Source organism: Sapajus apella, unplaced genomic scaffold (genome assembly GCF_009761245.1).
Source record: "Sapajus apella isolate SASKATOON/1434 unplaced genomic scaffold, GSC_monkey_1.0 scaffold96, whole genome shotgun sequence".
Taxonomy (NCBI): Eukaryota; Metazoa; Chordata; class Mammalia; order Primates; family Cebidae; genus Sapajus; species Sapajus apella.
The window spans coordinates 4,232,258-4,247,000 of record NW_022437036.1 but is presented as its reverse complement, the minus strand read 5'-3'; the positions used below and the strand labels follow the sequence as shown (position 1 = coordinate 4,247,000).

The 14,743-nt window shown below is 32.6% G+C and overlaps 1 protein-coding gene across 1 annotated transcript in view; it reads right to left on the bottom strand.

Moving 5' to 3' along the window:
• Positions 1-3,631: 3,631 nt before the first annotated feature.
• SYCP2 (synaptonemal complex protein 2) overlaps positions 3,632-14,743 on the bottom strand; it is an 88,755-nt gene continuing 77,643 nt past the window's right edge. Inside the window, exons 36-46 of the mRNA XM_032257046.1 lie at positions 13,941-14,146; positions 9,768-9,953; positions 8,790-8,880; positions 8,367-8,522; positions 7,694-7,830; positions 6,553-6,647; positions 6,338-6,437; positions 5,882-5,940; positions 5,650-5,728; positions 5,468-5,524; positions 3,632-4,438 (exon numbers count right to left, since the gene is read on the bottom strand). Coding sequence (XP_032112937.1) covers positions 4,361-4,438; positions 5,468-5,524; positions 5,650-5,728; positions 5,882-5,940; positions 6,338-6,437; positions 6,553-6,647; positions 7,694-7,830; positions 8,367-8,522; positions 8,790-8,880; positions 9,768-9,953; positions 13,941-14,146 — 1,244 coding nt within the window. The 3' untranslated portion in view covers positions 3,632-4,360. The remainder of the gene's footprint in view (positions 4,439-5,467; positions 5,525-5,649; positions 5,729-5,881; positions 5,941-6,337; positions 6,438-6,552; positions 6,648-7,693; positions 7,831-8,366; positions 8,523-8,789; positions 8,881-9,767; positions 9,954-13,940; positions 14,147-14,743) is intronic.

The window sequence follows — 14,743 nt, the reverse complement described above, 5'->3', positions numbered from 1 at the left end:
GTCCCTGTTGGTAGCTTGTGCTTTTAGGAATTTATCAATGTCATCTAGGTTAACTAATTTGTTGGCATATAATTATTCATAGTATTCTCCTAGAATCCTTTCTACTTCTGAAAGCTTAGTAGTCATGTCCCCAACTTTCATTTCTCATATTAATTTGAGTCTTCTGTTTATCTTAGTCAGTCTGCTAACGGTTTGTTTTCTTGATCTTTTCAGAGGACCAAATTTTGTTTTTATTGATTTTTTATTGGTTTTCTGTACTTTTCTATTCTGTTTATCTCTGATCTAGTCTTCATTATTTTGATTCTGACAGCTTTAAATTTACTTTTCTAGTTATTTAAGGTATAAAGTAAGGTTATTGATTTGATACTTTTCTTCCCATTTAATGTAGGTGCTTACAGCTATAAAGATCCCTCTGAGCACTGCTTTCAACAGATCACATGTTTAGGTATGTTGCATTTTCATTTGTCAAAGTATTTTCCAACTTCTTTTATGAATTCTCCCTTGACCCGCTGGTTAAGAGTGTGTGTCACTGGAGAGTTTTAGGTAAGGGAGTGACATGGTATGATTTATGCTTTAGCAAGACAATGTTGGCTGCTAAGTGAAAAAAGTGTGGAAAGGAAAGTATAAATGCTGAAAAGCCATTTAAGAGGCTGTTGGAAATGTCTATGTGAGAAATGAAGGAATTGTTGATCAATTTACTGACTAAAAAAAAAAAAGAAATTGGAAATTACCATTAGGTTTTGGCTTAAATAGTTGAGTAGATAAAAGTAACTTTATCCTTACACAGAAATTAACTCAAATGGATTAAAGGCTTAAACATAAGACCTAAAACCATAAAAACCTTAGGAGAAAACCTAGGCAATGCCCTACAGGACATAGGCATGGGCAAAGACTTCATGACTAAAACACCAAAAGCAATGGCAAAAGAAGGCAAAATATACAAATGGGACCTAATTAAACTAAAGAGTTCCTGCACAGCAAAAGAAACTATCATCAGAGTGAACTGGCAACCTACAGAATGGGAGAAAATTTTTGCAATCTATCCATCTGACAAAGGGCTAATATCCAGAATCTACAAATAATTTAAATTTACAAGAAAAAACCTCATCAAAAAGTGGGCAAAGGATACGAACAGACACCTCAAAAGAAGACATTTATGCAGCCAACAAACATGAAGAAAAGCTCATCATCACTGGTCATTAGAGAAATGCAAATCAAAACCACATTGAGATACCATCTCACACCAGTTAGAATGGCTATCATTAAAAAGTCAGGAAACAAGAGATGCTAGAGAGGATGTGGAGAAATAGGGACACTTTTACACTGTTGGTGGGAGTGTAAATTAGTTCAACCATTGTGGGAGACAGTGTGGTGACTCTGCAAGGATCTAGAAATAGAAATTCCATTTGACCCAGCAATTCCATTACTGGGTATATATCCAAAGGACTATAAATCATTCTACCATAAAGACACATGCACATGTATGTTTATTGCAGCGCGGTTCACAATAGCAAAGAATTGGAACCAACCCAAATGCCCATCAGTGATAGACCGGATAAAGAAAATGTGGCACATATACACCATGGAATACTATGCAGCCATAAAAAAAAGATGAATTCATTTCCTTTGCAGGGACATGGATGAAGCTGGAAACCATCATTCTCAGCAAACTAACACAGGAACAGAAAACCAAACACCACATGTTCTCACTCTTAAGTGAGAACTGAACAATGAGAACACATGGACAAAGGGAGGGGAACACCACAAACCAGGGCCTGTCTGTGGGTGGGGTAGGGGAGGGATAGCATTAGGAGAAATACCTAATGTCAATGATTGGTTGATTGGTACAGCAAACTACCTTGGCACATGTATATCTATGTAACAAACCTGCACGTTCTGCACATGTATCCCAGAACTTAAAGTATAAAAAATTAAAATTAAAAAATAACTTTATTGAGACAGGAAAACAGTTTATTTTTTCTTTGATGAAGAGAAAAAATGGCAAGGGAGACAAATCAAGTTGTTTTGAGAGTTGAGATTCTTATTAGAAGTCTCAATAAAGCAGTATTTATAATGTTCTGATGTCCAAAGTAAAGGTCAGAACTTTTATAAATTTGAGATCATCAACACAGTTATTATAAGGGACTAGATGAAATTACTTAAGTTCTGACTAAGGAAAAGAAAGAGACTAGGAATGAACCCCACATTAAATAGTAAGAAGGAAGCAAGGGAAAGGACACAGAAGAGTAGCAAATACATGCCAGCTGAGGGTTTTAAATGTGAAATGCCACTGGGAGGCTAAGTAAAAAGAGATTAGATTTGGCAACATAAATGACTGTTGATTTTGATAAAAGTAGTTTTGATGAAATAGTAGGGGCAGAGCTACATTGAGGAAAGGAAGCAAAGAGGTTGAGATAGTAACCTGAGAAGAGTATTCTGCTATGTTCACTAGAAAAGTGAATAGAGAATTACCTGGATACATCAGTGGTTTCAGGAGAACTTGATGTCAATGGAGGGTCTTATTTAGTTAGTTATTTAATTAAAATGGACTATAAAAATCAGGAGAGGAAAATCAAAGATAATGAGATTTAAAGCACTAATAAGGTGATTGTTCTTAAACAAATCTGCTATTGGGCTGAAAGAGATATCAGAAAATGCTGGTATTGATGCAGGAAACAGATTTTAGGGTGAAGATGAGAAAATTATGAGGTCAGCTAATCAGCTCAAAGATAAAGAATTAAGGAAAGAGGTATTTATATGCAATAATATTCTGTAAATGTGGTAAAGCCAATTAAAGAGAGCAGGGTAAGGATTGTTGAGCAATGTTGAGGTCCCATTTGAAGTACATGGCCATAAATTTAAAGCCTGATTGCATTATTTTCTCCTGTACTGTTCAGTTGGTAGCGTGAGAGCTAAGAATTAGTGGATAAAGTTGACAGGAGGAGAAAGGGCAAGAGAGTATTATTTTTAACTATCACATCTGGAATGGGTAAGGAAGGAAGGACAGACAAGAAGATAACAGGCATATAGAAAAAGCATAAATGGCCTGAGACTGCTATACAAGGCAAGTTGGCAAGACAGGCTAAGGTGATAAGGATGTTGGAAATTGAGATTTAGAGGGACACAACTACTTGTAATGACAAGACTTTAGAAGAGCTGCGAAGAATAAAGAACCTGGGACGGATTACACATACAGTACAGTATTAAAATAAGTATGTGTAATTTGGGAGTCTTGTAAATTTGGCTGACAATGAGGTAAACAGGGTGGTAAGACATGATGGAATTAGTCTCACAGGGCAACATGGATTTGCAAGTCCTGAGTGATATTTAATATTACAATAGCTGTCACTCTCTCTTAAAATAGCAACCCCACTGCCCTATCAATAAATATTAGCTGGTGCTAATAACTGCATAAAGCTGACTAAGTTGAAAGGGGTTTTCTTTTGCTTATCTTGACTAAGAAGCCACTTTTCCCACTGTGTTTAATTACTGGCATTATTTTTGAATAATACTCTGCTACCATTGATAGACAAGAAATAGTAAGGCTACTTAGTATTACACTTTGGATGAAGAAAATACCCTTCTTCAAATACCCAATGTTCACAAAATAAGAATATAATGTTTATACTTATTCAAGTAACATAGGCATTTATTTCAACTTCATTAAAAGCAAATCAAATGTATACTCATTTTTATAAATTAATCTAGCAAGATACTACAATGACTACTAGTAGATTAAAAGTATTTGTCAAACAGCCTGCTTATGAAGTAAGACTTTTATATTGAATTAACATATGTAAGGAATGTAGTAGCTATTTTAGGCCATTTAGTGTCTCCTAATACGTTACAGCCGTAATTGAATAAATGTTTCCAACAGTGTGCTGAAAGTTCTGATCTACCACTCAGTTAAACATTTTAAATTAGGGACTTCCTCCCCTTTGTAAGTGTGGCTAAATTTTTATTACTTGAATTCTAAGCTATTAAACATATTTTAATAACATATATTCATCCCAAAACTGCATTGATTCAAAAACACATTTTATGTAATAAAATAATACATTTTACACAAATTTAGTAAAGAAACTCATTTTACAAATATAATTAACTCGAAAAGTTTCTTAAAGCTTTTATCTCCAAAACTAAAAAATAATATTCTGTAGACAAAAGTCTGGGCTTGGAGTCACGTTATAGTAGTTCTTTCTTATTCATTAAAATACTTTTTTTTTTTTTTTAATTTGAGGATTCCTGCAAAGGGTTGCCTGGGTGACATGTACATTTTTCTCATTGTAGAACTACTCTGTTATTTCCTCAGTTATACACAAACAATAATTAGATAAAGTATGTTGATAAAAACTAGATTTCACATATTAAGATTTCTTTCATGAGCCATGAATACTGACATGAGTTCTCTGCGTACATTAAGAAGCTCCTCTTCTAGCTATGGCCAAGAAAACAAAAATCACACTTAGATTTCACATTATTGATGGAAAACCATCAAATAAAATAGGAAAAATATCAAGCTATTATTAGTGATTCATTTTAAAACAACTCTTTCATGAAGATATTGCATTCTACCAGGTCTATATCTACATATCTACAGAATTCTGTGATCTAAAAAGATTAGAGAAGGCTCTAATATTTTAAATCCCCAAATCAATGAAATTCAGATTTAATTTTTAAAGGAAGAGAGCAAAATAAAAAGTCTAGAAAACAATTTCAACAAGGATCAACCTAGTTAAGTAGCTTCTTGTTTGCTTGAAACTAAACTACCTTAGCCACATCTTAATCCTGTACTATGTCAGCATATTGAAGTTCTATTAAAACTTTGTAAGTACATTAATGTACTGTGTATACAAAGATCAGTATACTTAAAAATGCCTTTCATCTTTAAGAAAACTCCAAAGACATTATCACTTAAAGCAGTACCTTTAGTTCCTTTCCAGGTCTGCATTTCCAGCCCCCCCCCCACCGCCGAATGCAGCTGCTGGTCTACTAGGCCATTGGAAAGTAAATTAATTTTATCCCCAAATCTAAGTAAATGACATCTTGTCCAAACAGACAGTAATTCTTCCACTAAACTACAGACTTTCTGGGAGTTTTGTTCTGCCATATCTTCTCCTCCAGAAGGCAGAGCAGGACAGAGGTCTGTTGCAGTACATAGTGTTTAGAAACACTGCAAGCAAATCATTCTTTCAGCTAATTTTTCAATCTGTAAATTGATATTCTCTTTTACTCTGTAGGATGACCTCGCTATTTAAATTACTCCTATCCTTTCAACATAAATATGCTCCCATTATTTAAAGAACTAAAAGTAATTGGGTTAAAACTATCTTCTCTCAACCAAAAAAGAAAAAGAAGCTCTGTGCAAGAATAGCTTATTACAAGACATAAAAGCGCACACACACACAAATCAAAAACAAAAGACATTAAAGTATGTTTAATCCATTTTCAAACTTAGTTGACTTACCATGTCCCTAAGAAGCCTGTCTTGTAGGACTTTCATGTCTTCTTTCATCAAACACATCTGTAAAAAAGTAAATACATTTCCCCATGAAATTTATCACAAAGTTTTCATGGCAAAGAAAGTTAGATTAACCAATCTTTTTTGTAATCAAGAAAGGTTACCTATAAAAATCATAAAATTTATACCTCAGATGTAAAAATAGTTTCTTCATTATCAGTATTACAGAAGACACTTTTAGCCAATGAAGTTTGCAAAAGATGAAGCCTAACAAGTAAAATAATGAGAGTTAACTTTGTATTTATCAATAATTCAAATTAAATTGCTACAACATAGTATAATTTTAATTTTTCAAATAGAAATTTATTAATTTATAAATATAATTGTATAGATTATAGTCATTAAGACTGTCATACTAACCTCTGTTGTTCACTTTTTTGATATGCACTGAACTTCTGAAATATCTTTTCCCAAAAGTCCTAAATTGTAAGGTACAAAATCCAGTTAAACTTTAATATGATTAAAAATTAAAATCCAAAGTAGAATTACTCTATTTCTATTATTACAAATGTAAAAAAAAGTGGCTATATGTTAAGAATATTCCAGATGTCACACGCTCTTTCAGATTAAAATAAAATTGAAAGTGAAATCTCTCAGGACTTCATATTTATCATCAAAGATTTCATCGTAAACATAAGTTTATAATTCAAAAGTTTTATATGAAGCTGACTAGAAATCTAAGATAAAACTAAATTATGTTCTAAATAACAAAAAGCTTCAGGATGTGCTCTCAGAAAAGAAAGTGAAGTTTTTCCAAGCATAGCTCTTTAAAAACAAGGTTTTAAACTTATTTTAAAAATTTTAAAAGTAACAAACCACAAATTCCTTTTCCAAATCTTTTAAAGACTGTGAATCTTTTTCAAAATTCTCCAGCTCTTCTATGATAATTAATTGGAATTTATCAAGTTTTTTAATCCTATTACAGAAACAAAATAAGATTAATTTTTAAAACAATAGCATTCAGAACATGTATTCATAATATATGAATATGTAGCATTCAGAAGTTTCCAGAACAGATTTTTATTACAGACCTAGACTCCTGACTTTGATGATTCATTGTTCTCAGATGTTGTTGAGCTGTTTTCCAGGACTGCGTAGTAAAATAACTCAACATTTTATGTCGTATCTGAAAAATACTCATTTTAAACTTAAAATATCTTTACAAAATAACAATCTAACCAAGACTACAGTAAGAGCAAATCATTTTCCATGAAATGTAAATTACCAAGAACTTGGAAAACTGAAAAATTAAAAACTCAGTTATTTAAACTGAAGTGTTAATAAATAAGCTCACTCAGAGCAGTGTGTAACTCCATCAGTAAGTCTTTGACTAAGGCTTGAATTACTACTCAATTGTTTTCATAAGAACACAACACTCTACAGTATTTACAAAAGTGCTGATGGTTATAATTTTCCAAAGACACAGCCTAAAAGTCACACTCAGAATTTTTTAAAACCATTTTTCACAAAAACACATGTTCAAGTCTAGCTACAGACATGTACTAGAACATAGGAGTCGAAGTATCGCTATTCAGATTAGGTTGGCCTTGGGAAAAAAAATCCAAATAATTTCTAATTTTAACCCTGAATATAGGAGAAAGGAAAGCAAGATGTGGGAGGGGTTGATAACCTGCGCCAAAAAAATTTTGTATTCAAACGAGGGCATAAAAAAACTATTCCCTAGAGGCATGTGAAAGAGATAGGTGGAAAAATATTACTAATAATTAAAAATTGTTTTAAAAAGCATGTTTGCATTCAATATCTCACGGGAACCTCACAAGCTAAGATTACATAAGTATAATACAGAGCTAGCAGAACAAAGTGAAATGGAATTTCTCTGACTGCAGCTGCTTATCCTTACACTATACTACCCTCATTAATGGTCACCTCCATGAGATAAAAAATGTCTTGAAAAGCAGCATGAAAACTGTTCAGTAAAAAAAGAAAAATGATAGAAGAGCCAAAACATTAAATTGAAAAGGAAAATAGAACAAAAGAGAAAGTAGTAGCAAAAGAGAGAATATGGATAATATTTTATTCCAATTATTCACATATAAGGAAAGTTAGTTTCATGAATGTATATTTTGTTGCCAAAGGATCAAACAAGCCAATGGTCTAGTAGAAAGTATGGAATATTACTAGGTATAAATAATAATTTAAAGAATAACTCACATTATTCCTTCTCTTAAATTCTGAATTGAGCCTCTCATAAGTCTCATAAGTCATCTCTATACCTGCAAATTCATTTTGCCAGGTCTCCCAAGGAATAGAAAAGTCATTTGTTGATAATGAAGTTATACTTTCAGGCACTAAAAAATGAAAACAATCTGCTGAAGTTAAAATAAGCATTACTGTAAATTTAGCCTTGTCATTAGGCTAAGAACAAAATCTATCTTATTTTCTGAATCTATGCTAACCTAAGGATTATGAAATCAAAGGCAAATTTCCTTATGATTTTTTTAAAATGAGATTATTCTGATTTATAAAAAGCTTTTTGGCATGGCTATTAAGGCAGAAATGACTACTTTAAACTAGAACATTTCTGGATTTTTAAGCTTTTTTTTTTAACTACTTCTGCATTATTATTAATGTAAATATTTAGTAAAGTAAATTCATACTCTAGTAAAACCTAAATGTCATAAGTGATGGAATGATGAGGGAGATCTATGGGTATATAAGACCCTTACTACAACATTATTCATACGTGAACTTCTCAATAAACTTTGGATATCTTGGGCATATCCAAAGTTGTCTTTACAAAATTGTTTTGTGGATGGAATTATTCAAAATATAAGAACCACCTTCCAAATAACTAAATTTTAACACAGGCTAATGATCTACTTACTTTTGTGGATATGATGATCCGCATCTTCAGTTTTACACAGTTTTTTCGGGAGCAAGTTTGCTCTCCTTTCTCCTTTTTCTTCCATTTCTACTTCATTGGAATTACTTAGATTATCTTCTATGCACATTCGTTTGCGACTAAGATGTTGAGTGGGGCCTTAGAAACAGTCAAAGTTAAAAGTGCTACAATTTTCATTAAAAATACCTAATATTTTCTTGCTTTCATTTAAAAAAGACTTTGTTGCCACTAAGTATTTTATTATGTTTTTGGTAACTGTGCGTTAAATTCTACCTAGTTTACTATTTTTTTACATTAAGTTAAATAATGATGGTTTGACTTAAAATACATAATTCCTTTTGGTGAAATGTCATAGTAATTTCAGCAATTTTTTTTTTTTTTTTAAGCAAGACTATGACTACAAACCCGATACACGAGTAGCATCACAGGGCATGTCCAACCACATTTTGTCTCTTCCTTCACTAGACTTGGATAATGAAGATGCTGAATGGCTTTCCTAAAATACATATTAGAAATTAGAAAACATTCTGTAAATATGTTTTGATTCACATTTCATCATCTTTCTCAAACCCAAAAGCCAGTTATTTTAAATGCTGTCTATTCTTTTACAGATTTTGCTTCTATCCCTTCCTTTTCATCTCTAATATTTACCATGTGGTAACCTCGATTCTATGTTGACCTCAATTTTCTTCTAATAGCTGTGAGCTATCTTTTTTTTTTTTTTTTCTTAACTATTCCTGCTTTTCAATTCTTTCTTATTAGGATTTCCGTTTCTGAGTCAGGAAATGGGTAGCCACAGAAAACTAAAGTTTAAACTCTTCTTTCAAAAAAACCTCTTTTACATCTAGTCTTATGTTATACTACTTGAATATACATGTTTTTTTTACTTAGTAACCTTTACACAGGTTACTGATTTTTCTCCACTTAATCTGTATATACCTACCCATACACTAAGGTCTAGCTCAAATCACAGCCCTATCCAAGTTGTAAAATTCTGTCTTGATTTTCTGTATTTTGCAGGTTATTAAAAATATTTTTATTGATGAACTGATAGGCTTTTATGGTGACAAGAAGTTCAACCAAATACCTGTATATTCATGAAACCAGAAGGTGCCAAATACACATATGCAATCGGGGGTTCAGCAGTGATATCCTCACTATTTAAGACCTTACTAATCTCATTTTAAAAGTTTCAACTCTTCTATCAAAAAACATTTTTCTATAATCAAGCCATTCTATACAAAATTTAAACATCAGATTTTTCACATAACAACAAATTGAAAGCATTAAAATAGCATAATTACCATTAAAGGTCAGTAATCTGAATCTTACAAGAACCATCTTAGTTTAAGGAAAATTTATAAGTTAGAGTAGCATATTTACCTCTCTTTTGCTTTGTATATGATTTTCTCTGATATTTGGAGATTCAATTTCCACAAACTGTTTTTCTGAACTGTAACTGCTTGCATCTGTATAGCTGTTATGATTTGTTGTTTCTTGTGTAAGTACTAGAGAACTTATATTTTTCCTATTTGTAGTAGTAGTATTCTTAGTTGGAGTATGTCTGGGCTATGAATGAATAAGACATAAAAATACCCAAAAGAAGTCACAAAATTATTCAAAGCCCCTCAAAAAAGAGTTGAAAATAAACATAAGAAACATTAAACTACTTAATTCGCTGCAAAATTCAATTCCCATTCATAACTAAAAATAAAAAATCCTTAGGCAAGTAGATTATTACTTTGATGACCAAAACCTAGAGATAAAGATCCCCACTAGTATAGTTTCTATGCTCCACAGGTCAGTCACCTTAACAATAAAAAGAAAATGAGTAAGATTTTTTTTTGCATTTTCTGTTCCAATCATCGTAAGTAACAGTTTATATGGCTGTCTATACAGAAAACTCAAAAGAATCTGTATAGACAGCCATATAAACTGTTGAATGATAGAATTCAGCAAGGTTGTTGGAGATAAAACAATCAATAGCTTTTCTATATAAAAATTTAAAACCCAGAAAATGTAATTTGTAAAAAAAAAAAAAAAGATTTTGGTATTTTTTTAATATAGCAAAAAGAAGACCCATATGATACTTAGGAATTAATCTAACAAGGTACATAATTTCCTTTGTAGAAGAGTTGGCACACTTTGTAGGAAATAAAATGAAAAAGTGGAGAGAGGAATGATGTGTAGATAAGAAAGATCAGTATCAATATAGAAAAATGGCAATTCTTCCCTTGGACAAACTAATTATAAAATATATATGAATCAGTAAGGGGCCAAAAGAATTCTGAAGAATGGTGGGGAAGGGGGTATGAAACACCCTAGAAATGTAAAATGACCCTAATTAAAGCAATGGTGGTATTAGCACAGAGACAGATCAATAGGCCAGTAAATAATAAAATGTAATAGTGCCTAATCCAGGCCCATGTGGTCACCCGGCCTATGACTAAATTAAGACGATTCCACTCCTGATGTTGCACTAATTTGATATCCATATGAAAAAGAAAGTCTGGAGAGACTCAAACCTAAAAGTTAAAATCAAAACTAACATTTTTATAAGAAAATAATTTTTATGACAATTGCTTATGGAAAGAGTTCTTGAACACCCCAAAAGATTGGTAAATTTGATGATGTCCTATCTTTTGTCATAGGGAAGTTGTGTAATTAAGTGAAAATATACGTACTAGGAAAATAATGTTTGCATTGTATATAACGAATAAAGAATGCCCAGAATATAGTAGGAACTCATACAAATTTGTAAGAAAAATCAAACAATGCAATTTAAAATAAGAAAACATAAAAACAGAATTCACAAAATGGCCAAAAAACATGTGAAAAGTATTCATTGATGCAGTTACTCTGGAAAATGCAAATTAAAGATACAACTTTATGCTTACCAGACAGGCAAAAACAGAAACATCTGATAACACCTAGTTAAAACTGTAGAGAAATAAGCACTATCTAATAGCAGTGTTGAGAGTGTAAGCAGGTTCAACTACTGTAAAAAGTGAATTTCCAACAACTTATTAAGAGTTGACAGTAAAGGGGCCGTAGGGGGGAATGTCTCATGAGTGCCCAGCTAATGAATATGTAACTACTAAAATTCCATCTAACGCAGAGTAGCATCAAAAAAGGTGGGTGGGGATTACCTACGTTTGGAGATTTTGCAAAGTGGGATATTGAAAAGATGAAAGGACGCAGGGAAAATAAGAATGACAGTAACACAGGGATTGGTTCTGGGACCTCCTGTGGATATCAAAATCAGAAGATGCTCAAATCTGTGATATGTAATGGTTCAGTATTTGCATATAACCTACACATATCCTCCCATATACATAAGAGATCTCTAGATTACTTAAGGTAATTACTTATGACAGAGTATTAGGTATCACAAGTAATATAAGAAATTATGTGCTATCTTTTGTCATAGGGAAGTTGTGTAATTTAAGTGAAAATATACACACTAGGAAAATAAGAGATTGCTTGTGATACCAAATACAATGTAAATAGTCTTAGTTTTTAAATGTATTGTTTAGGAAATGGTGACAAAAATGTCTGTACATGCACAATACAGACACAATTAAAAATATATATTGTTGTCTGTGGTTGAATCCACAGATGTGGAACCCACAGATATGGAGGACCAACTACATTGATAAAGGATCACAGGATAAGTCTAGTGTGAAACTGGGTTTCAAATTGTGGTCTGTAAAAACTCAAGAGTTTTGGAAATTTGCCTGGGGGACTATTTGAGGGAGGAAGGTGAGGGAGGCTAGGTAGATCTAGGGTTGAGATATCCTACTTCTACTTTAAACAGCATAGTTCCACTTTTACCTGTTTGACATACAATGGTCCCCCTTTATCTGGAGTTTTGCTTTCCAGAGTTTCAATGAATTATGTTCAGCCATGGCCCAAAAATATTACATGAAAAGTTCCATAGATAATTTATGAGTTTCAAATTGTGCACCATTCTGTGTGGTGCCATGAAATCTCTGGCCATCCTGCTGTCCTGCTTGGGATATGAACCATCACTTTGTCCAGAATATCCATGCTGTATATGCTACCTGCCTGTTGATCAAGTAATAGCCACCTCAGTTATCAAATTGACTGTGGAGATACTGCAGTACTCAAGTAACCCTTATTTTACTAAATAATGGCGCCGCAAAACAAGAGTAGTGATGCTGCGGTATATTGTTAAAGCTGTTCTGTCATTGTAATAATTTATAAATTACATGTTTATAAATACATAAATGATCATAGGTATGTATGTATAGGAAAAAAAAAACAGCATATATAGGGTTCAGTACTATTCTCCATTTCAGCATTGATGGGCTTTGGAAAGTATTCCCTGAGAATAAGGGGTGACTACTGTACAGAGTACAGATAAGAGTTTTGTAATAGGAATGATCACTTCCTAAGAGATGCTACTAACTGTTCCTACACATGAGAACTACACACATTTTCTAGATCTGAATATGCTTATTCCTGCAATGGAGATACTTCTTTCAGATTTCACAGTAATTCAAATTCATGGCCTTTAATAACCTTTAGTTACAAAATTTACAAGTTGACAAAGTAAACTGACAATTTAGTTGTAAACAGTGTAATTATACTATTTGGTTTAGATGTTTATAAGGAAGTTTAACAGGTAAATGGTACAGTATAAAAAGTAAATACGTATTGAAAAGTTCTTTATTCTTCCTCATTTATGTATCACATTATATGTTACACTTCTTAAAATATAGTAGACCCTCCTGAAACCATGGATAGTACCGAGCCCTATTATACTATGCACAAATTTCTTTTTCATAATTTCATGGAAAGATGATTCATTCTTACCATAGATCTTAGCAACTTCAACATACCTTTCTTTTTTTGTTTTGGTTCCTTGTTAAGTACAGAATATTCACCATTTCACTTAAAGGAACACTTTATAGCTTCTCTTTGGCCTATCTGAATTGTTAGCATCAATACTCTTGCCCTTATAGGCGTATTGTTAAGTATAATAAGGGTTACTTGAACACATGCGATGGAATACCTCTACAGTTGATCTGATAACCAAGACAGCTACTATGTGACTAACAGGCAGGTAGGGTATACAACATGGATACACCAGACAAAGGGTTGATTAATGTCCCAGGAGGGACGAAGTGGATGGCTCAAAGTTTCATCACCCTACTCAGAACGGAACACAATTTAGAACATATGAATTGTTTATTTCTGCAATTTAATATTAATAATTTCCTTATTTAATATTATCAGACCACTGTTAACTATAGGTAACTGAAACCTCAAAAAGTGAAACTACATATAATGGGAAACTACTGTACTCTCCTTCCACCACAGTCTTCCTCCTGTGTAGCTACACATTTGTCTGTTAGGTTCATTGAGACTGGGAAGTATCTCTCTCTTGTCATTATGTCCCTCTCCCCCAAGACCCTAGACCAAACCCAAAACCTTAAATAGACAAGCAATGCATATCTGATTAAGACGATAGGGAAATGACTTACTACCTTCAGATATACCTGATAAAGAAAAAAATATATACATTCTCACCGAAAACAGTGGTCTTGGAATTGGTGAACAACTTTCCCGTGTACACAGGAAGTTTTTCTCATTGTTTTTGGGTGACTTTATTGTACCTCCAACTCCACTGTTACTATTTAAGGATTCAACTGATGAAGTTTTTGGATAAGGGGATATCGATTTTGTTATGCAGTCATAATCCTGAATAAAATCCTTTTCTGTTATTTTCTCTATACCTATATTCCATCAAAAAACACAAGAAAACAGATGGCAGGCGTTATCATTGATGTCTGCACTAGAAATAGCATAATTAACTTAAATTCTAAGAATATAAAAATTTGTCACATCTTCAAATTTAAACTGTAGAAAGGATACCTTTCAAAAAATTAAGAGCAGTTTATATTTAAAATATTTATAAGACTGAAAAACAATAATGGCTGAATTTAAAATGTAGTTGTAACCATAAGAGCTTTCAAAACATTCTCAAACAATAACATCTACATTATGACCTGAAATATAAGGATCAACCTAAGTATTATCTTGAGTATTTTGACATCATATCTAATTGTATTACATATTAACTTCACAAAATTTTATGATTGAAAAAGACTGGAGAAATCATATGCTCTAAATTTTTCATATAAAAATTAGAAAATTTGGCCGGGCGCAGTGGCTCAAGCCTGTAATCCCAGCACTTTGGGAGGCCGAGGCGGGTGGATCACGAGATCAAGAGATCGAGACCATCTTGGTCAACATGGTGGAACCCCGTCTCTATTAAAAATACAAAAAAATTAGCTGGGCATGGTGGTGCGTGCCTGTAATCCCAGCTACTC